The following is a 22,833-nucleotide window of genomic DNA, read 5'->3' as shown; positions in this document are numbered from 1 at the left end:
AACGTCTATAACAAATGCTATTTTATCTTCAAAGGAGAATTATATATAACCTTGAGGAGGGGATGAGGTTTATCCCCATTTTTTCTGTTTCTCCTCCTCTCCTCCGTTTTTTGCATTTGATAATTGCTTAGAATAAAGGTATGGAAAGTAGATCCCAATTTCAGTTCCCCTTCACACGCTGTGCAAACGTGGACAACCTCCGAACCTGTCACCTCTCAGTGGAAAAAGTGGTGATAACGTCCCACCTCAGAGTTATGATGCTCAAAATGAAGCAATATTTGTGAAAGGAAAATACACACGCTTGTGGTACGCTAGACCGGTGTTTACGTCCCCGTCAGTGAACGCGCCGATGTTTAATAAGAAGCGCAGCCAGTCAACACTTTTCTTGTCTTTTTCTCGTCTGCCTTCCTCCAAGGACTGTGAGGGACTCAAGATGTGTCCCATCTCGGTTGTTTGTCAACCTAGTCCTGCTATGTCGTGGGGACTGAGCAGGCCGACTCCCCCCTCCCCATCGCACGTCCAGGATGAGGACGCTATTTAGGTTTGAAACCCGCAGATTCAGTCCCAACCGAACTGGGCAGACACCAGACCTGCCCCGGCAACTGTAGTCCAGGCTCCGCCTCTCTACGCCCATTGGCTTATTCAATTCACGCAGGAACCAATGGGCGGAGACGGCAGCCGCGCCATCTGAGGGCTTAGCCGCGGCTGGCGTGTCCAGTGTGCGGCGGCGGTGGCCTGAGGAAGTCCTATTTCGGCGCTAAAGCGGAGACGCAGCTCCCGACCCGAGGGTACAATGAGTAAACCGGCCGTGCCCCAGGACCTGCAGCTGCCCCCGAGTCAGAGGGCCCAGTCCGCATTCAAAGGTGAAGGCCGCGGTGGCGGTGGCGGGTGCGGGCCCGGGCCTGGCGGTCGGGGCTCGGGGCCGCGCTGGCGCGCTTCACCTCTACCCGGCTCTGTGAGATCCCTGAACGCGGCGTCGGCCTCGCCCTGCCGCATTCTTGGCCTTGTGGAACGGATCATAAAAGCAGGAACCGCTGCGTGGTGTTACTGTGCGGTCGCTGCTGGCTGGGATGGGCCGTCGTAAGAAGGAATCCGTTAGGCGAGGGGAAACGTGTGGGGCTCAGTCCGGGACCGGTGTCGGAGACCCTGGGTCCGCGCGGGGGCGGGGCTGCACGGGTTCACGGACCGACTGCGGCTGCGCTGGGTCCTCCGCCTCTTGGGTCGTTAGCGAATTTCTGCAGGGCTGGGGTCGCATCATGTGTTATTTCCAATTTCACAGCTTCTCCTTCGACTTTATGGAAACCAAGGGTTGGTTGGGTCTTCAAAAGCAATATTGTTATTCCCTTATTCTACACATGGGAAAGCAGAAGAAAGTAATTCTCATCTAACCCAGTTCTGGTAAATTAGAACTTTCGAGTCTAGCTCCTCACTTCTACCATTTAGTTTCTTAAAGCTTGGCTTTCAGGAGCTGTATGTAGAAAATGATGTTCTCCAGATTTTTCATAGACAGTAGAGAATGTGATTCTTATGCAGAGGGGTTTTGGGGACCTGTTGTGGTAACAGTCTCTTACAAGGTGATTTCTCAAAGGCAATATTGAATTGTGGAGTTTTCCGTTATATAGATGTGACCTCAAGTGGAACCAGCTTTGGAAGTAAACTCTTCATTTAGTCAACAAGATTTATTTGCCGTTATTGATGTTTTAACTAATATTGACTTGTAGCTCTTACGTTTTGTTATCTAGAGCAAAGAAGACAAAAACTCAAGGAACATCTGTTGAGAAGAAAAACGCTTTTTGCATACAAGCAGGAAAATGAGATGTTATCCAGGTAGGGTCAAGTTTATTTCTTTTCACTTCTGTAAAATTGTATCAGATCTGTCCAATAAAAATGTAAAGTAAGCCATATCTGTAATTTTAAATTTTCTAGTAGCCACATTTAGAAAAAGTGCTTACGTATTATTTTACATCTTTTTTTGGTACGATGTCTTTAAAATCTGGTGTCTATTTTACACTTACAGGACATCTCAATTTGGTCTATCCACATTTCAAGCACTCAGTAGCCACATTTGGCTAGTGGCTACTTTATTGGATGGTGCAGCATTAGATCATCGTTTTATTAATTTTTTTTTTTTTTTTTTGAGACAGAGTCTTGCTCTTGCCAGGCTGGAGTGCAGTGGCGTGATCTTGGCTCACTACAGCCTCCACCTCCTGGGTTCAAGTGAATCTCCTGCCTTAGCTTCCCAAATACCTGGGACTGACTACAGGCAAGCGCCACCATGCCCTGCTAATTTTTGTATTTTTAACAGAGACAGGGTTTCACTATGTTGGCTGGGCTGGTCTTGGACTCCTGACCTTGTGACCCGCCCACCTCAGCCTCGGAAAGTGCTGTGATTACAGGGGTGAGCCACCACGCCCGGCCTAGGTTATCGTTTTCTATGTAAATTAATTCACAGTCTAAGAAAAAAAACAATTTTAAAGCAAAGTATGTGCATAGACTAGATTATCAATTTACTGTTTACACCACACAAAGGTCAGTCTTTCTATTATTTAGCAAAGCTTTTACTCAGTGTATGGGGGAGTTCATCAGGGAAGGGTTGGGTGGCCCTCTCAAATGCCTAGAGATTATTAGTTGTAGTCTCAACCCTCCACAGAAATATCTTTATTGTTAAAATATTTTAGATAGTACATAGCTGTAGCATAAACAAAAACCCATGAAAGTAGATGAAGCAGAAAGTTCCCCTCACTCTCTAGGGATAACTACTAATAACATCCTTACAGGCTTAGGCTGGGTGCTGTGGCTCACGCCTGTAATCCCAGCACTTTAGGAGGCTCAGGTGGGCAGATCACGAGGTCAGGAGATCAAGACCAGCCTGGCTAACAGTGAAACCCCGTCTCTACTAAAAATACAAAAAATTAGCCAGACATGGTGGCGGGTATCTGTAATCCCAGCTACTCGGGAGGCTGAGGCAAGAGAATCGCTTGAACCTGGGAGGTGGAGGTTGCAGTGAGCCGAGATCGCGCCATTGCACTCCAGCCTGGGTGACAGAGCGAGACTCTGTCTCAAAAAAAAAAAAAAAAAGTCTCAGGTAAAAAATTGTATATACCACCCACATACATATTCAGAGAGTGGAAATGATAACGCAAATGGGATAAAAATTTTAACAATAGGTGGATCCTGGGTAAAGAGCGTACAGATATTCTTTGACCTGTTTATATTTTTGCAATTTTGTGTAAGTTTGGCGTTCTAAAATTTTAAAAATAATTTCTAACTTTAATAAGTTGCTTTAGTTTGGAATAAACAGTTTATCCTTCACAAATAAATCTTTTGGCCGGGCGCGGTGGCTCACGCTTGTAATCCCAGCACTTTGGGAGGCCGAGGCGGGCGGATCACGAGGTCAGGAGATCGAGACCACGGTGAAACCCCGTCTCTACTAAAAATACAAAAAAATTAGCCGGGCGTGGTGGCGGGCGCCTGTAGTCCCAGCTACTCGGAGAGGCTGAGGCAGGAGAATGGCGTGAACCCGGGAGGTGGAGAGCTTGCAGTGAGCCGAGATCGCGCCACTGCACTCCAGCCTGGGTGAAAGAGCGAGACTCCGTCTCAAAAAAAAAAAAAAAAAAAAAAAAAACAAATAAATCTTTTACTTCTTTGTTTAAGACAAAAAGGTGATCCTAGGTTTTTGGTTTGAATAAGTAAATGAATGATGATAACCATATACTGAAATAGGAAGACAGAAGGAGGAGCTAGGGAATTAGGAGTTCTGTTTTGACCATATTTGAGGTACCAACCAGACATCCAAGCAGATATGCCAAATAATTGTGTGTCTGAAGTTCAGGGGAGGGGTTGGGACTAGAAGCATAAACTCAGAAATTGATTAGTGTACAGATGATATTTACTTAAAACCTTAGGATGGAATGAAATTGCTAGAGAATAAGTAGAGACAATATGGATTCAGACAGTGACTCTCAACCGCTTATTTAAATAAAGAATCCAACAAGGTCAGGGGTTTATAATACTCTTAATAGGAAGAAAAGAAAATTCTAAAACGCTTCTTGTGGCTTAAGTACTACATTTATTCCTTTCAGAAAACAGATGTCGGCTGAGTGCAGTGGCTCATGCCTGTAATCCCAGCACTTTGGGAGGCTGAGGCTGGTGTATCACTTGAGGTCAGGAGTTCTAGACCAGCCTGGCCAACATGGTGAAACCCCGTCTCTACTAAAAATATAAAAATTAGCCGGGCGTGGTGTCAGGTGCCTGTAATCCCAGGGAGGGCCAAGGCAGGAGAATTGCTTGAACCCGGGAGGCAAAGGTTGCAGTGAGCCAAGATCACACCATCACACTCCAGCCTGGGGAACAAGAGCGAGACTTTGTCTCAAAAAAAAAAAAGTAAGAAAAGAAAGGAAAACAGATGTCAATTTAAATGTTATCACCTCAGCAGTGAATCATTAAATAAGACAACTGACCTGTGTTGCAGCTTTTCAGAATTAAACAATTATATTTTACAATCTCTAAAGTATAGATATCCTAAGACTCATTTCCGATAACCCTTCTGAGGGCAGTTTTATAAGAAGAAGACAAAATAGGATTAAGTCTCCCCCTCTGGACAGGTGAGTAAGATGGGTTCTTCTTGTCATCCTGAGTTTTGTTTTGTTTTATTAGCTAGCAGTTAGCTACTAAGATACCCTGTTAAGTGGCACATTTTGATCTTCCTTCACCATAGTTCAAAATGTATAGTACAGGTTGTGTCAAAGTTCTGTTCCTTCTCCAAGCTGACAGAACAAATAGATATGAAAGACAATGTAACCAAAATTATTAACTACTAAATTATGTCAAATGTAAAATATATATATATATATATATATATTTTTTTTTTTTTTTTTGAGGCAGAGCCTTGCTCTGTCGCCTAGGTTGTGCGGTGGCGCGATCTCAGCTCACTGCAACCTCTGCCTCATGGGTTCAAGCAATTCTCCTGCCTCAGCCTCTAGGGTAGCTGGGATTACAAGCATTTGCCACCATGCCTGGCCAATTTTTGTTATTTTAGTAGAGACAGGGTTTCGCCATGTTGGCCAGGCTGGTCTCAAACTCCTGACCTGAGGTGATCTGCCCACCTTCTCTACCCAGAGTGCTAGGATTACAGGTGTGACCCACTGTGCCTGTCCTCTTTTTTTTTTTTTTTTCAGAAAATGAGAGATCACGCATTTTAATGTGATCTCTGAACTTAGGATCTGTCTTAAAATCAATGGCATGTCTAATTGACAGTATTTTTTCCTGTCATAGTACACAAAATTGTTACAATCACTTGCTAAGAGATGCTCACAGTCTGCCTTAGCCAGTTTATAGCTATAAAAATAAGTTAGGTCAGTTTCTTGAGGAGGGATTTTCTTTGCAATACCACCTAGAAACTAACGTTCTTTCTTTTGAGAGATGATCTCACTCTTTGTCACCCAGCCTCTAGTGCAATGATGGGATCTTGGCCCACTCCCTCAACTCCCAGGCTCAAGCAGTCCTCCCACCCCAGCCTCCCAAGTAGCTGGGACTACGGCACCCACCACCACACCCAACTCATTTTTTATTTTTTTGTAGAGATGGGGTTTTGCTGTGTTGCCCAGGCTGCTCTCGATCTCCTGAGCTCAAGTAATGCTCCCACCTCGGCCTCCCAAAGTGCTGCTATTACAGGCATGAGCCACCACAACCAGCAGTCCATATTCTTAATGTATCGTAATATAAATTAAGCTGTAAATGGCATATGGTAATTTTTGGATTACTTCTGGGAGGCTCTTCTATAAAAGTATTTTCAATGTAGTACATCTGTTACTAAGTACTTAAAACTAACCCAAGGAGGTATTACTTACTAAAGGTTATTTGAAGACTTGTTTGAATGACTTGAGAATGATTTGAAATAAGATTATTAAGTATTTACAAATTCTATGGGCAGAGAGTGTTAGGACTTTCAGAAAATATCTTTAAATTCCTCAGCCATTTGTTTACACTATTTTTTTTTTTTGAGACGGAGTCTCGCTCTGTCACCCAGGCTGGAGTGCAGTGGCGCAATCTTGGCTCACTGTGAACTCCACCTCCCGGGTTCGTGCCATTCTCCTGCCTCAGCTTCCCTAGTAGCTGGGACTACAAGCGCCCGCCAGCACGCCCGGCTAATTTTTTGTATTTTTAGTAGAGACAGGGTTTCACCGTGTTAGCCAGGATGGTCTGGATCTCCTGACCTTGTGATCTGCCCACCTCGGCCTCCCAAAGTGCTGGGATTACAGGCGTGAGCCACTGCGCCCGGCCTGTTTACACTATTAAAAATAATTAAAAGCTTTGCTTAGGGCTGGGCGTGATGGCTCACACTTGTAATCACAGCACTTTGGGAGGCCAGTGTGGGCAGATCACCTCAGGTCAGGAGTTCAAGACCAGCCTGGCCAACATGGTGAAATCCTGTCTCTATTAAAAATACAAAAATTAGCTGGGTGAGGTGGTGTGTGCCTGTAATCCCAGCTACTCAGGAGGCTGAGGCAGGAAACCCTCTTGAAACCCAGGAGGCAGAGGTTGCAGTGAGCCGAGATCATGCCACTGCACTCCAGCCTGGGTGACAGAGCGAGACTCCATCTCAAAAAAAAAAAAAAATTTGCTTAGGACAAATTTCAACTCAGGTCTTTTTTAAATTTAAAATTAGTAAGTTAGTTAATTGTTAACATTGCCCTCTTCTTCCTCCCCAGAAGGAAGCCTCCTTGGTACGGGATTGATTGATTGATCATTTTGTTTGTTTGTTTTTAAGTAGTAGAGGTCAGAGAGTTGTGACATCTGAGGACCAAGTTCAAGAAGGGACTAAAGTGCTGAAACTTAAAACAAAAATGGTAAGATGTGGACATAGCACTCTTAAACTGACCCCTTTTCCGTTTTGTGTTTCCTAAACACTTTTCTTAAATAATTCTTTTAGGCTGATAAAGAAAATATGAAGAGACCTGCAGAGAGCAAAAATAATACAATAGTGGGGAAAAATTGTATTCCTTTAAAACCTTCAAATGAACTAACCAATTCAACTGTAGTAATTGACACACATAAACCTAAGGATAGTAATCAAACTCCGCATTTGTTACTAACTGAAGATGATCCCCAAAGTCAACATATGACATTAAGCCAGGCATTTCACCTTAAAAACAATAGTAAAAAGAAGCAAATGACTACAGAAAAACAAAAGCAAGATGCTAACATGCCCAGGAAACCTGTGCTTGGATCTTATCGTGGCCAGATTGTTCAGTCTAAGATTAATTCATTTAGAAAACCTCTACAAGTCAAAGATGAGAGTTCTGCAGCAACAAAGAAACTTTCACCCACTATCCCTAAAGCCACAAAGCCTCAGCCTGTAAACACCAGCAGTGTGACAGTGAAAAGTAATAGATCCTCCAATATGACTGTCACTACTAAATTTGTGAGCACTACATCTCAGAACACACAACTTGTGCGACCTCCCATTAGAAGTCATCACAGTAATACCCAGGACACTGTGAAACAAGGCATCAGTAGAACCTCTGCCAATGTTACAATCCGGAAAGGTCCTCGTGAAAAAGAACTATTACAATCAAAAACAGCTTTATCTAGTGTCAAAACCAGTTCTTCTCAAGGTATAATAAGAAATAAGACACTATCAAGATGCATAGCGTCTGAAGCTGTAGCCAGGCCTGCTTCATTGTCTAATGATAAACTGATGGAAAAGTCAGAGCCTGTTGACCAGCGAAGACATACTGCAGGAAAAGCAGCTGTTGATAGTAGATCAGCTCAGCCCAAAGAAACCTCAGAAGAGAGAAAGTAAGTAGATGTAATTTTCTTTATTACCTTAGTTTTCAATAAAGTACTGTTTGTAGATGTGGCTTATAATTTCCTTGACTGCCTTAGAATTTTCTTTCATGGTTTCTCTTCTGTCATATGCAGGCAAATTTATATTGTGGAACAATATGACCTAAAAGTTTTTGTGTTTGAGTATGTTTTATAAGGTTGCTTTTTAAAATGCTAAGGTACATGCTTAATAATAATTGAGAAATACTTGATAATCTCAAATCAAAAAATGCATTCATGGAATCATTGAGTATAATTGACCTTGATATGTTTAATAGTTCTTCAAGCTTGTGAACTATATATATGCCATTAGAGTAAGATTACTTAAAAATAGACTTTTTTTTAACTTTTTCTCTATTTGACAGAGTTCTGTCAGCAATTTCAAAGTAATGTTTATATCTGCTTCTAACTGTAGAGCTCGTCTGAGTGAGTGGAAAGCTGGCAAAGGAAGAGTGCTAAAAAGGCCCCCTAACTCAGTAGTTACTCAGCATGAGCCTGAAGGACAAAATGAAAAACCAGTTGGGTCTTTTTGGACTACCATGGCAGAAGAAGATGAACAAAGATTATTTACTGAAAAAGTAAACAACACATTTTCTGAATGCCTGAACTTGATTAATGAGGTAGAGTCGTTATATTTGCTTAGCATTTTATAGTTTGCAAATTACCTTCATAAGCATTATTTCATTAAATTATATTGTCAGTCTTTTTGACCAGGTGATGTTGGTGATACTATGTTGACTTAACATTAACTGTGAGATTATTTTAACAATTATTTAATTGTGAGATACACTGCTTCATTCATTAATTGTGAGCTTATTAGCCTTTAATTGACTACATTTTGCATTGAGTTTGTATAAATATACAGGTTGAGTATCCCTTATCCAAAATGCTTGGGACCAGAAGTAATTGAAGATGTTTTTGTTGGATTTTGGAATGTTTGCATATACATAATGAGTTATCTTGGGGATGAGATCCACAAAATTCATTTACGTTTTGTTTGTTTGCTTTTGAGACAGAGTCACTCTCACCCAAGCTGGAGTGCAGTGGTGTGATCTCAGCTCACTGTAACCTCTGCCTCCTGGGTTGAAGCCATTCTCCTGCCTCAGCCTCCAGAGTAGCTGGGATTACAAGTGTGCACCACACGCCTGGCTAACTTTTTGTATTGTTAGTAGGGACAGAGTTTCACCATGTTGGTCAGGCTGGTCTCAAATTCCTGGCCTCATGTGATCCACCTGCCTCGGCTTCCCAAAGTGCTGGGATTACAGGTGTGAGCCACCGCGCTCGGCCTCATTCATGTTTTATATACAGCTTATATACGTAGCCTAAAGATAGAATACTTTTTATAATTTTGTGCATGAAGCAAAGTTTGTGTACATTGAACGATTAGAAAGCAAAGGTGTCACTTTGTCAGTCACCCATGGGACAGTCTGGTTGTTTGGCAAGACCATCATTCCTCACCCTGAATTTCCATGCTACCAATAAGCAATCATCCTCTTACACTTATTTACACATAATTACTTAACAGTTTAAAAAAAGACACATTAATACAGTGAAAAATATGTTCAGAGTAACTAAGCAGCACGGTAGCATCATCAGAACGCCTGTATCAGCTGTTAGACAATAGCAACAACAAACAGCAGCACGTTTTCAATCTCCATCTATGATGTTGTGTTTAATTAAGAGGTATTTTACACTGTTTTATTTTTTTAGGTGAGAAGAAACACCAGAAGCAGTTGAGGGACCAGGAAGTGGGTCCTTTAGGGATAAGGAGGCATTCTGCTGGATGGCTTTTTAAGATGTTTACTTCAGAGTCATCTGCCTCATTAGCAATGGTTTTTGTCTTAGAAGTTTCTCTTTGATTTTATAAAGGGACATGATTTCTTTTTCTGTTCTGGATAAATGCTGCTCTAGTTCTTCAATAAGCCTGTCACATACTTTCACCTTGTCGCCTATAGGTACATTTTCTGCAGTGTTAATGACGGATATCTGCATTGTGATGTTGATACTCAAAAGTTTTGGATTTCAGATTTTGGATTTTCAGATTAGGGATACTCAACCTGTATCAAAGGGATAATTGGGTTTTTTTACTGAATTACAAATATTTGATTTCTCTGAGATAATTAATATGTAATACACTGAGGTGATATTTACTTATTGCTTCTAATATTTTGTTTCTTACATCTATTCATTATATTTACACATTATTTTTTACATTCATTACACATTTTACCAAAGACTAGCAAAACAAATACTGCGTGAGTCATTATTATCACAGATTAAGTTACCTAAAATACTCAAAAAAAAAATCCCATTCATATGGTCATGTGGGGTGGCTCATGCCTGTAATCCCAGCACTTTGGGAGGCCAAGGCGGGCGGATCACCCGAGGTCAGGAGTTTGAGACCAGCCTGGCCAACATGGTGAAACTCTGTCTCTACTAAAAATACAAAAATTAGCTGGGCATGGAGGCGGGCGCCTGTAATCTCAGCTACTCAGAAGGCTGAGGCAGGAGAATCGCTTGAACCTGGGAGGCGGAGGTTGCAGTGAGCCGAGATTGTGCCATTGCACTCCAGCCTGGGCAACAAGAGCAAAACTCCGTCTCAAAAAAAAGAAACAAAATCCCATTCATCTAAGCCAACATCATCACCATGTTTTTGAATTTATTGCAGAATTTTGCTATTTGGACCAAAATCCTATGGAGTATAATAATCAGCTCCAGAACAATATTCTGTTTAATAATAGATAATATCTTTGTTTCCTGACTGCTCTTTAATCTTGTTTTGGCCACCCACTAGTGTGTAAGATCCACAGCAAAACTGAATTCAAGATATGATTTCAAACCTTACTCTACTCTTCATGAGCATCTTTTAACTTGTGGTTCTGAACACCAGTAAAAGTTAGAATCAGGAAAACTCTTGATTCTCTAATAGAATAGAATCAGAGTTTATTTCTGCTCAGTTGAACTTTTTGCTTTTGATACTATGAACTTTTTCTGCCCTACTATTTAATTATATGTAACTCTGACATAAACCATTACAGATTCATTTTAATCTTAATATCAAAACCTGACAAAGACAGGAGGAAAAAAAACTCCGCAGACTATTCTTACTCATAAACATTTGGTAGAAGGTATTAACAAATGGAATCCCACAATATATATGAGGATGAAATCAAGATCAAATAAGTGTTCATTTTTTACTAATAAATTTCTCAACTAATGTTTCATTTTTTTGCTTTATGCTTAGGGCTATCTTTATCATTGATCTTGACTATAGTAGGCTCAATTATTGTTCATACTTTGTAAGCTAAAAAATATTACACACATTATTTCTTGCTCTTTTAGGGATGTCCAAAAGAAGATATACTGGTCACACTGAATGACCTGATTAAAAATATTCCAGATGCCAAAAAGCTTGTTAAGTATTGGATATGTCTTGCACTTATTGAACCAATCACAAGTCCTATTGAAAATATTATTGCAATCTATGAGAAAGCCATTCTGGCAGGGGCTCAGGTAAGATAAAAATTTACTGATCTTTACAATTACAGTGTAGTAGACAATTTGGAATTAATTTGAAACACATCACAACATAACTTGAGAAAATTGTGGTCGTATATGTAGTAGTAATAAATGTTTAAAGGCCGCAAGGATTGCATTATAAAAGCTGTTTGTTGGCCTTCTAAGTCTTTTATTCCTATACTGGGAATAATCAGACTTTAGAAAATGGATATAAGCTGAAATGTATATTTAATGAAACTTTCTGCATGAAATGTTTTAGCATATTATTGTATGCATTTCCTGGTTGGAAATTTACTGGGAGACTAAATATAATATTAAAATTTGTTTATTGAATATAAAGCAAAAGGGATTAAATTAGCTTTTTAAATGTTATCAAGCTCTCTTGGTTTTGTGGGAGAACTCTTTCACTTTGAGAGTAAACCCAAATTACTCATATATATATATATATATATATATATATACACACTCTATATATTGGTCTTGTCTGCATACAGAAAATGGCAATAAACCAGTTTCTCTAACATTATTACCTCTATAGTGGCTTGATACCATATTCCTTATGTCTTCTAGCGCATTGACACACAAAGCTTTGGGTATAGAATAAATCATTTCTTGAGTTTTTTGTTTGGTTGGGTTTTTTTTTTTGTTTTTATGGATACATGTTCTTAAAATATATCTCCTTTTGACCAGATTTCTCAGAAACACATTCTTGGAGATTGTTTACATAGATAATTTTTTAAAACTCCCTTTTAAGAAAGATCTGTTCACCTTTGTCTCAACAAAATCAATGAATACTATTTTACTTTTCACTTAAATAAAAACTCAGATATTCAGCAGATAGTCTCTCAGTGGCTAACATGTATAAAACTTTCTAGAATGGTAATTATATTTGACAGAATGCTACCTGGAAGGGAGTGTTAGGCCCCTACTACATTGTATCAGAAGGGACATTACTTAAGGCAAGTAAGGACATTGTAGCAAGGATGCAAAACTGGAGCTAAGGCTCACATAGAAAGCAATAATGTAAACAGAAAGATGGAACACCAGAGGAGAAGCTGCTGGAAAACAAGAATCAAAATTAGCCAACATGGCTGGGCACAGTAGTGGATACCTATAGTCCCAACTACTTGAGAGGCCAAGGTGGGAGGATTGCCTGAACCCAGGAGTTTGAGTCCAGCCTGGGCAACATAGACCCCATCTGTTAAAATTAGTGGCCAGGCATGATGGTTCACAGCTGTAATCCCAGCACGTTGGGAGGCCGAGGCGGGAGGATCGTTTGAATCCAAGAGTTCAAGACTAGCCTGGGCAAGAGGGTGAGACCCCATTTCTGCAAAAAAAAATTTTTGAAGTTTTTGTTTGTGGTAGACAGTTGTGGTCACAGCTATACGGGAAGCTGAAGTGGGAGAACTGCTTGAGCTCTAGGGTTCAAGACTAGTAAGCCATGATTATGCCACTGAACTCCATCCTGAGTTGACAGAGCAACACCCTGTCTCAAAAAAAAAAAAAAAAAAAAAAAAAAAAAAATTAGCCAAGAAAACTGAAAGCAGGATAGCTGAGTAATTCAGGACTAAGTACTGGAACTAAGACTGTGAATTACACCTTCCCTAATCTTGATTGTGTTGGATGGAACATAGCAATGCTTATAATATCTGGTAAATAATGGGCACTTAGTAATTTTTTGTAAATTCTTGAATGAATGAAATATGTTGAGATGATCAACCTTAGCTCTTCAGAGGTATATTTCATAGCATAAGAAACAAAAATATAACCATAGACTTAAATGTAAGAGAAAAGGAGCAAGGCTTAAGTAAAATTATGGAGGAAGTTTTTAAATATGAAATTCTAGGCCGGGCATGGTGGCTCACACCTGTAATCCCAGCACTTTGGGAGGCCGAGGCGGGCAAATCATGAGGTCAGGAGTTCAAGGCAAGCCTGGCCAGCATGGTGAAACCCTGCCTCTACTAAAAATACAAAAAATTAGCTGGGCATGGTGGTGCACGCCCATAATCCCAGCTACTCAAGAGGCTGAGGCAGGAGAATCACTTGAACCCGGGAGGCTGAGGTTGCAATGAACTAAGATCGCACCACTGCATTCCATCCTGGCAATAGAGGGAGACTGTCTCAAAAAAAAAAAAAAAGAAAGAAAAAGAAATTCTATCCTTCATTTTTACTCTATAAATTGGAAAAGACAGCCATTTCTCTTTTTTCTTTTTTTTTTTTTTTTTTTGAGATGGAGTCTCGCTCTCTCGCCCAGGCTAGAGTGCAGTGGCATGATCTCGGCTCACTGCAAGCTCCACTTCCCGGGTTCACGCCATTCTCCTGCCTCAGCCTCCCGAGTAACTGGGACTACAGGCGCCCGCCACCACACCCGGCTCATTTTTTTGTATTTTTAGTAGAGATGGGGTTTCACTGTGTTAGCCAGGATGGTCTTGATCTCCTGACCTCGTGATCCGCCCGTCTAGGCCTCCCAAAGTGCTGGGATTACAGGCGTGTGCCAGCGAGTCCGGCCAAGATAGCCATTTTTCAATCTTAATTATAAGTGGTCTGAGAAGCATGGTTTAAGAGCCACTCCGTTACTTTAAAATACAGTTTGAAAATTTAATCACAACTTGGATACCTAGTTAATGTCAGAGAAAATAAAACTTACATGGATCTGCTTTCTTCATTAAAAAAAATTAAGCCTATTGAAGAGATGCGACACACGATTGTAGATATTCTAACAATGAAGAGTCAAGAAAAAGCTAACTTAGGTAAGTTTTAGTCATTTTATTTCCTTCAAGTTAATTGTAGTTTTTTGTTGTTGTTTTTTAACTTTTGTTTTAAGATCAGGAGTACGTGTGCAGGTTTGTTACAAAGGTAAATGTGTGTCATGGGGATTTGCTGTACAGATTATTTCATCACCCAAGTATTAAGCCTAGTATCCATTATTTTTCCTGATCCTCTCCGTCCTCCAACCCATGTGCCCCAGTGTGTGTTGTTCTTTAGCTGTCCATATGTTCTCATCAGTTAACTCCCACATGCAGCATTTAGTTTTCTGTTCCTGTGTTAGTTTGCAAAGGATAATGGCCTCCAGCTCCATCCATGTTCCTGCAAAGGACATGATCTCATTCCTTTTTATGGCTGCGTAGTATTCCATGGTGTATATGTACCACATTTTCTTTATCCAGTCTATCATTGATGGGCATCTGGATTGATTCTATGTCTTTGCTATTGTGAATAGTGCTGCAATAAACATGTGTGCATGGATCTTTATAATAGAATGATTTATATTCCTTTGGGTATATACCCAGTAATGGGATTACTGGATCGAAAGTATTTCTGTCTCTAAGTCTTTGAGGAATTGCCACACTGTCTTCCACAATGGTTGAACTAATTTACACTCCCACCAACAATGTAAACGCATTCCTTTTTCTCCACAACCCTGCCAGCATCTGCTATTTTTTGGCCTTTTAAGGATAGCCATTCTGACTGCTGTGAGATGGTATTTCATTGTGAATTGTAATTTTATTGTTTCTTTGCTGAATTAGTTTTTCTTTTATCTTTTTTAATTTTTAAAATATGTAGGTTGTTTCTTTCCTCATACTTGTGTTGACCTACCTCTGAGATAAAGTGGCTTTATGTAGTATAAAGAATTTTTAATTAGGAGATCTGGCTCAATATTTAGATTTGTCACTGAATGTCTGTGAAAGTTGCCTTGTCTCTCTAGGCTTTGTCTGCCTTAAAAATGAGGCAGTTTGACTAGATATCTAGACTTTTCACCTGTTAAATTCTGTGATCTGTTGTGTTGGCTAGAAAAGCTCATTCAAGAATTCTCTTTGCTGGGGATAGTAGATGGAGATAAGAGATTCATTAGTTGCCAGTCATAAAAACATTTTAAGATTCAGATAAAGTTTATGCCAGTTGATATGACTTTAGGCAAAAAAATACCCTCTTATCTGTAAAATACAGATTTTTTGGGACGATTGAATGAAATAATATTTATAAAGTATCATAGTCTATGATACATAGTAAAGTCATTAAACTGTAGTCATTAATATTAATTAACTTTAGAAAAATGGTTTCCAATTATTTGCTGTAACTGTATGTTATACAGTCAATAAATATTTGAGTGCATATTATATACCATCGCCTATATATCTAGTTATTTTCTTTTGATTAATTTTCACAAGAGTCAAACAGTTTGATGAGAAGATTTTGTTTTCACCCAGGCTGGATGTGTGGTAGGTCTCTGTCACCGGTTCAATTCTCTGGCTCACCTCCAGTACTGGGGCTACAGGGCCCGCCACCTCCCCGCTAATTTTTTGTATTTTTTGTAGACGGGGTTTCACATTTTAGGATGGTTTCCACTCTGACCTCGTGATCCGCCCGCCTCGTCTCCCAATGTGTGGTTACAGGGTGCCCCCCTCGGCCTTTCTTGCTCAGCTGGGCGCGGTGGCTCAAGTCTGTAATCCCAGCACTTTGGGAGGCTGAGGCGGGCGGATCACGAGGTCAGGAGATCGAGACCATCCTGGCTAACACGGTGAAACCCCGTCTCTACTAAAAATACAAAAAATTAGCCGGGCCTGTTGGCAGGCGCCTGTAGTCCCAGCTACTCGGGAGGCTGAGGCAGGAGAATGGCGTGAACCCAGGAGGTGGAGGTTGCGGTGAGCCGAGATCGCGCGACTGCACTCCAGCCTGAGGGACAGAGAAAGACTCCATCTCAAAAAAAAAAGAAAGAGTCTTGCTCTGTTGCCCAGGCTGGAGTTCAGTGGCGCAATCTCGGCTCACTGCATCCTCCGCCTCCTGGGTTCAAGCGATTCTCCTGCCTCAGCCTCCTGAGTAACTGGGATTACAGTCATGCGCCACCATGCCTGGCTAATTTTGTATTTTTAGTAGAGATGGGGTTTTGCCATGTTAAGCAGGCTGGTCTTGAACTCCTGACCTCAGATGATCCGCCCACCTTGGCCTTTCAAAGTGCTGAGATGACAGATGTGAGCCACCGCACCCGGCCAACAGTTTGAACTTTTAAAGTCTCCTGATATATGCTGTCAGATTGCTTTCCAGAACAGTATTAGTACCCTTTTAGTATGCAAAATTAATTTAAGATGTAGAGATCTAGGTTGAAGGGCTAAACCTTAAAAAAAAAAATCAAAGAGCATACTAAAGTTCTAAATTAAGTATGTTATGTAAGTTTTTGATTACATGTATTAACTGAAAAAAAAAAACCTGTTCATTGGGGTTAATATGCTAATGGCTGTGCTAATTACTATGCTAATGGCTACGTTGGAGTTCATGCTTCTAATGGCAGCATGCTTAGTTCATCAGGGATTATTTCAATTTATGGTGACTGCTAATATGTACCAAGGGAACATACGGAACATCTATATGATCTGATCTTACTAGTAGTAGTTAGTGAAGGAGCTTGAGAAGGAGGGAGAGAAGGGAAAGCCGAGGAAAGACTAGTGTACCACAAACAAAAGGAGGAGAAAAGTTTAAGAATAACCCAGTCCTGGCCGGGCACAGTGGCTTACGCCTGTAATCCCAGCACTTCGGGAGGCCGAGGCGGGTGGATCACGAAGTCAAGAGATCGAGACCATCCTAGCCAACATGGTGAAACCCCGTCTCCACTAAAAATACAAAAATTAGCTGGGCGTGGTGGCACGTGCCTGTAATCCCAGCTACTCGGGGGGCTGAGGCAGGAGAATCTCTTGAACCCAGGAAGTGGAGGTTGCAGTGAGCCGAGATCGCACCACTGCACTCCAGCCTGGTGACAGAGTGAGACTCCGTGTCAAAAAGAAAAAAAAAAAAAAAGAATAACCCAGTCCTGTCTCTTATTCACAAAAGACAGCGAAGTGGAAATTCAAATTTCATAAAAAGATCTCTCATAATTCTATCTCTAGAGATATGTGGAAAGATAAAATCAGTATTCTGATTAAGTTGCTCTTCCTATCTTATAGGATATTACTAGTTGGTGTTTTCTAGCAGGTATCATATTTGATTAGTCTTTAGATGGCGGAAGGAGCTATCTATAAACTCTTGGCTTTCTGAAATGTATAACTAAGTTCTGGATATAAAACCAATTTCACAAATCAGTTATTTGTGAACAGCAAAAGAACATAAGTGGTCGAAGTAGTTCAGAAGAGGGTTAAAAAAAAAAAAAAGGACAAATAATAAGAAACAAGCACCATGTGGGTGTTTCACAGCTACCGCAAACACAAATAGCCAAACTTGAACACATAATTTTCCCCTAAACCTGATTCTTTTCGTTCTGTCTTAATGAATGGCCCTGTCTGGTTGTCCAGGTCAGAATCTTGGTATGATTGTTTACTCCTTCTTTCTTCCCCAGTTCCCAACCCTTTTTCCCCAGCTAATCAAATTCAGTTTAACTTCCTAAGTGTCTCTTAAGATCTATCCACTTCACTCTATGCTTACTCTCCTTTGTATAGTCAAGATGACCTACACTCTTACCTAGACTATAACAGTGGTCTTAGTTTCCTGCCTCTCTGCTCTTCATTCCAATCCATTCTCAACACTGCAACCAAAGTGCTCTGTCACTCATCTGCATAAATTCCTGAGTCCAGCCTCTTCTCTTTCCCTCTCCCCTAACATCCCTGAATTTCTCTTTCTTTTTTTCCATTTCCTGAAAGGTTTATACTCTCTTTTCCCTCCAGGTCTCTCCAAGACAATCTTCTACTTTTTCTTAATTTCTACTTATCCTTTAGACTTCAATTCAAATGTCACTTCCTTGGAGTAGCCTTCCCTAATGATTTCCCTGATATACCATCCCCTCTCCTCTCAACCTAGGTTTAGTGCACTTGTTTTGTGCTTCCTGTTTTTTCCCTATGCAATATTTGATGCATTTGATTGTTACTATGTAGTTGTTTGTCCTGTCTTTTGCATTTGTAAACTCAATAGATAAGGACAATGTCTGATGTTCCTGACCATTGAGTCTCCTGTGCTAATGCAATGCCTGACACATATTTGGTACTTAAATATTTGTTCAATTAATCTATATTCTTTTCTCTCTTCTTCAGCTTCCACTTAAAACTCAGTCACTATCATGCAACTAAAACTTCTTTTAGTAAAAATTTTTAATAATTTTCCTAATAATTAAATCCAGAGGTTTTTTTGTCAGCTCAATGGATTTACCAGGATGTCTCACAAGTATTTCCAGCCTAACATGTTTTATTTTGAACTCTTTGTCTGCCCTCACTGCTTTCCCATGCCCAGTATCCCTTTCCCATACCCAACATCCCCTTCTCCCAAAAAAGAAAAGAAAAAACCCTTCTCTGGCATGTATGACTCTTAAGAAATGTTGGATAAGATGCTCCTAATACATTTGCACACTCATTCCTACACAGTCATGTATTCATTTGTTAATGTGGTGGCTCACGCCTATAATCCCAACACCAGAAGGCCAAGGTGGAAGAATCGCTTGAGGTCAAGAATTCGAGACCAGCCTTGGCAACATAGTGAGACCCCATCTCTACCAAAAAATGTAAAAATTAGCTGGGTATGGTGGCACACACCTTTAGGCCCAGCTACTTGAGAGGCTTTGGCAGGAGGATCACTTGAACCTGGGAAGTTGAGGCTGCAGTGAGCTAAGATTATGCCACTGCACTCCATCCTGGGTGACAGAACAGCAGACACCCTGTCTCTAAAAAAAAAAAAAAAAATGTTCTCAGAAATATTTCTCAGATTGGACCCTTCCTTCCTATCTGATCTCTTCCTGACTTACTTAGGCTATTACAACAGCCTTGTCTTCTTGCCATCACAGATTGTTACTTTTCATTCTCTGCCATTCTAGACAGTCCTTTACATTGACCAAATTTAATTATATCTGTCTCTGGTGAATTTTTTTTTACCAAACTTCTTTCATATAAAGCTCATTACAGGCCGGGTGCGGTGGCTCACGCTTGTAATCCCAGCACTTTGGGAGGCCGAGGCGGGCGGATCACGAGGTCAGGAGATCGAGACCACGGTGAAACCCCGTCTCTATTAAAAATACAAAAAAAATTAGCCGGGCGTGGTGGCGGGCGCCTGTAGTCCCAGCTACTCGGAGAGGCTGAGGCAGGAGAATGGCGTGAACCCGGGAGGCGGAGCTTGCAGTGAGCCGAGATTGCGCCACTGCACTCCAACCTGGGCGACAGAGCGAGACTCCGTCTCAAAAAAAAAAAAAAAATTAAAAAAAAATTAAAGCTCATTACAGTCTAGCTCTTGCTTACCTATCTAAGTTCAATACCTCCTGCTCCCACTCCTAACTTTGCTCCTTACTCTATATTCTAAACACACTGGCTCTTTAACGTTATGCTAATTTAATAGATCATTTTCTTTTATGTGCCATGTGAAGGTTTTCTTCCTTGATCTTGATCAAGTACTCATTTTTAAGACCCAGCCTAAATCTCGCTTGTGAAGCATTCCCTAACCATCTCCCTATACCACAAGCAAAGTTAGTTGTTTCTTTTTGTGAGTTTTAATAATCCTTTGTTCTTATTTCATATATAGCATTTATTTCATTTTATAATAGTATTTGTTATATAGTTGGCAGCAGTATTTGCTGAGGAAAAGGAATTGTTCGGAGATGGCAATTGTGTTATTTTGAAAATTTGGCCAACTAGGAACAACTTTAATATCTTCTGATTTTGTTCTTAAAATTCAGCCAAAAGCTTAATCTATAAATGTATTTTCTATAGGAGAAAATATGGAGAAGTCTTGTGCAAGCAAGGAAGAAGTCAAAGAAGTCAGTATTGAAGATACAGGTGTTGATGTAGATCCAGAAAAACTGGAAATGGAGAGTAAACATCATAGAAATTTGCTATTTCAAGATTGTGAAAAAGAGCAAGACAACAAAACAAAAGATCCAACCCATGATGTTAAAACCCCCAATACAGAAACAAGGACAAGTTGCTTAATTAAATATAATGTGTCTACTACGCCATACTTGCAAAGGTAAACTTTTAAAATGTACCATGATTTGTTTTCATGCTTGGGGATAATAAATACAGCATTTAAAAATCTTTGAGATAGCTTCAGATTACAGCTACCATTTATTAATATAGAAATTTCAGTATGGGCATGGTGGCCTACGCCTGTAATTTCAGCACTTTGGGAGGCCGAAGCAGACAGATCACTTGAGCCCAGGAGTTCAAGACTATCCTGGGCAACATGGCAAAACCCCATTTCTACAAAAAATAAAAAAAATTTGGCTGGGCAAGGTGGTGTATGCCTGTAGTCCCAGCTACCTGGGAGGCTGAGGTGGGAGGATCACTTGAGCCCAGGAGGAAGAGGTTGCAGTGAGCCAGGATCATGCCACTGTACTCCAGCCTGGATGACAGAGCGAGACCCTATCTCAAAACAAAAAACAGGAAAGTTTTTAAACAAATAGAATGTCATTAGAACATTTCACCTCTTAAATACTGTATTTACTTTCCCTAACTATTGGCATTTTGAAAAAGAAAACTTTTATTTGAATTTACTTTAATCTGTGTGTTATTAATAACAGTAGGCTTTGGCATTCAGGAATTAGCCAGTTCTACAGATACTCGGGTATCTACTGTGTATAAGTTGTAATGACAAATTGAGAAAAGGATAAGTTTCTCACTTCAATGAGCTTATAGTACCTCTCTAAAAGACAATTACATGCTTTTACATGTTTACAGCATACAAGCTATATAGTATGGTACATATCATGAAAGTACAGAGTAAAAATGTTAACATGTTTTTGAACTCTGGAATACTGTTTTAATTTTCAGTGTGAAAAAGAAGGTGCAGTTTGATGAAACAAATTCCGCATTTAAAGAGCTGAAGTTTTTAACACCAGTGAGACGTTCTCGACGTCTTCAAGAGAAAACTTCTAAATTGCCAGATATGTTAAAAGATCATTATCCTTGTGTGTCTTCATTGGAACAGCTAACGGAGTTGGGAGGAGAAACTGATGCTTTTGTATGCCGCCCTAATGCAGCACTGTGCCGGGTATACTATGAGGCTGATACAACAGAAGAGAAATGAAGCTCTGATAGGGAACAGGGTTTTAATTATTTGTGGGGTGTTTTGTTTTGAGTAGCTTTATATTGCTCTTAGGTCTGGAGTTGGCCACGTACCTATGTATCCTAAGTATTCACGGCAGTGAGCTCCTTTACTAACATTCATGTTATGGCAAGAGTTGTCCTCCTCTGCATTGGAAAGCTAATCCTACCTTGTCAATCTCAACCAACTGAGTTTTTTCTTTAAGATAGATAAATTTTGTCAGCTAGTTTACTATGTTCCTTGAATATAAACAGGTTATAATACTACCCTGTTCACTTTACTAAATATAAGTACAGTAATGATGCATAATTAGAAAATGAGGTATTCTAGGTAAAATGTATGTTTGCCTTGACATGTTTTTAAAAGTTACGATGTACCTCCCTGCCTTTAAACAGAATACTTTTTTTTTTTTTTGGCCTTTCTCGGATTAGTCAAAAACTGTATAGAATGACTCACTTCGAATACTAAGACACAGGAGGTTTAGCCTGCTTTCTTACCAAATTTATGTTACCCAGACTTGTGTTCTCTTATGTCCCTTGGACTGCCTGTTGATTGATGGAAAGTGTCTGCACTGTCACTTTTCGTCAGTAGTCTGTAGTCTCGTGGCCTCTTTTGATTATAATTGGGGTCACTAAGAAGGTTACTTAATTAAATACCCCATTTCTAAGAGAAGATACTTTGTGTAAGAAAAGATGCCACATTTAGTGGTTTAACTTCTGTAACTTCACTTGATAGTTTTTAAACAGAGTGGAGTTAGGGAAAGAACATATCTTACTGAATAAATGTCATTATAGTTTATAGCATTTCTAAGATACTTAATACTAATACTTGTTTTCTTCCCTATAACATAAAAAACTTCACTGTTAAGTCATGTCCCCTGAAACATGATAGTTACATACACAGTTTTCTCTCCACACATAAATAACACCACTAAAGTTGTTTTGTAAGGTTCCAAACTAATAATTATATGGCATATACCTATCAATTCTACAGTTTCAAATAAGTGACTTTTTAATTGTAAAAGATTAGTTGAAAAACTGTATGAATGTGGTTGAAGATCACATGCTTAGTCGTTTTTATGTTCATTCCATTTGTATATCTTTTCTATTTATTGACTTCTCATGTTCTAGAGAGTAGGACTTTTATTCTGTGTACCTGATATATATACAATTAAAATATCTGTATAATTATGTTTTAATGAAGTTTATTTCAACAAATATTTTATGAAATGCAGTTTAACCACAGTGAATGAATTTTAGCTTTGCTTTTGAAATACATTGTAAGATTTGACTTGAGGTTTTTGACACTTAAGTACATGCTTAATGATATATTTTCAAAAATCATCAGTCTACTTATATAAACTTTACCTAATTTTTTTCACTTTAACAAAAACATAACTGTGCCCTTTAGTTTTTTTCATACTTTGACCCAAAATATGCCATTTTGAAATAAAGTTCAAGCTTTGATACACTCAGCTTTTTA

The 22,833-nt window shown here is 39.8% G+C and overlaps 1 protein-coding gene across 8 annotated transcripts; it reads left to right on the top strand.

Moving 5' to 3' along the window:
* Positions 1-692: 692 nt before the first annotated feature.
* Positions 693-22,549, top strand: CKAP2 (cytoskeleton associated protein 2). Of its 8 annotated transcripts, none has more exons than XM_032150957.2 (10): positions 693-863; positions 1,743-1,827; positions 4,512-4,604; positions 6,773-6,848; positions 6,932-7,800; positions 8,243-8,447; positions 11,170-11,340; positions 14,027-14,096; positions 20,019-20,274; positions 21,078-22,549. In XM_032150957.2, the coding sequence occupies exons 1-10, from the start codon at positions 794-796 to the stop codon at positions 21,331-21,333; spliced, it is 2,151 nt and encodes a 716-aa protein (XP_032006848.1). In that variant the 5' UTR covers positions 693-793; the 3' UTR covers positions 21,334-22,549. The 8 variants fall into 8 exon arrangements, with proteins under 8 accessions (XP_032006848.1, XP_032006851.1, XP_032006850.1 ...); XM_058437940.1 differs by lacking the exon at positions 693-863 and adding an exon at positions 1,274-1,398; XM_032150960.2 differs by lacking the exon at positions 4,512-4,604.
* Positions 22,550-22,833: the final 284 nt, after the last annotated feature.

The sequence above is a fragment of the Hylobates moloch genome, unplaced genomic scaffold (genome assembly GCF_009828535.3).
Source record: "Hylobates moloch isolate HMO894 unplaced genomic scaffold, HMol_V3 SCAFFOLD_4, whole genome shotgun sequence".
Classification (NCBI taxonomy): domain Eukaryota; kingdom Metazoa; phylum Chordata; class Mammalia; order Primates; family Hylobatidae; genus Hylobates; species Hylobates moloch.
The sequence above is the reverse complement of the archived record's forward strand: the minus strand, read 5'-3'. Positions and strand labels throughout refer to the sequence as shown.

Coding starts and splice junctions, on each gene's coding strand:
- CKAP2 (XM_058437938.1), top strand. CDS start 1,071: ATGGGCCGTCGTAAGAAGGAATCCGTTAGGCGAGGGGAAACGTGTGGG. Junction 1,309..1,742: donor CGACTTTATGGAAACCAAGG/GTTGGTTGGGTC, acceptor TTTGTTATCTAG/AGCAAAGAAGACAAAAACTC. Junction 14,097..20,018: donor TCAAGAAAAAGCTAACTTAG/GTAAGTTTTAGT, acceptor TATTTTCTATAG/GAGAAAATATGGAGAAGTCT.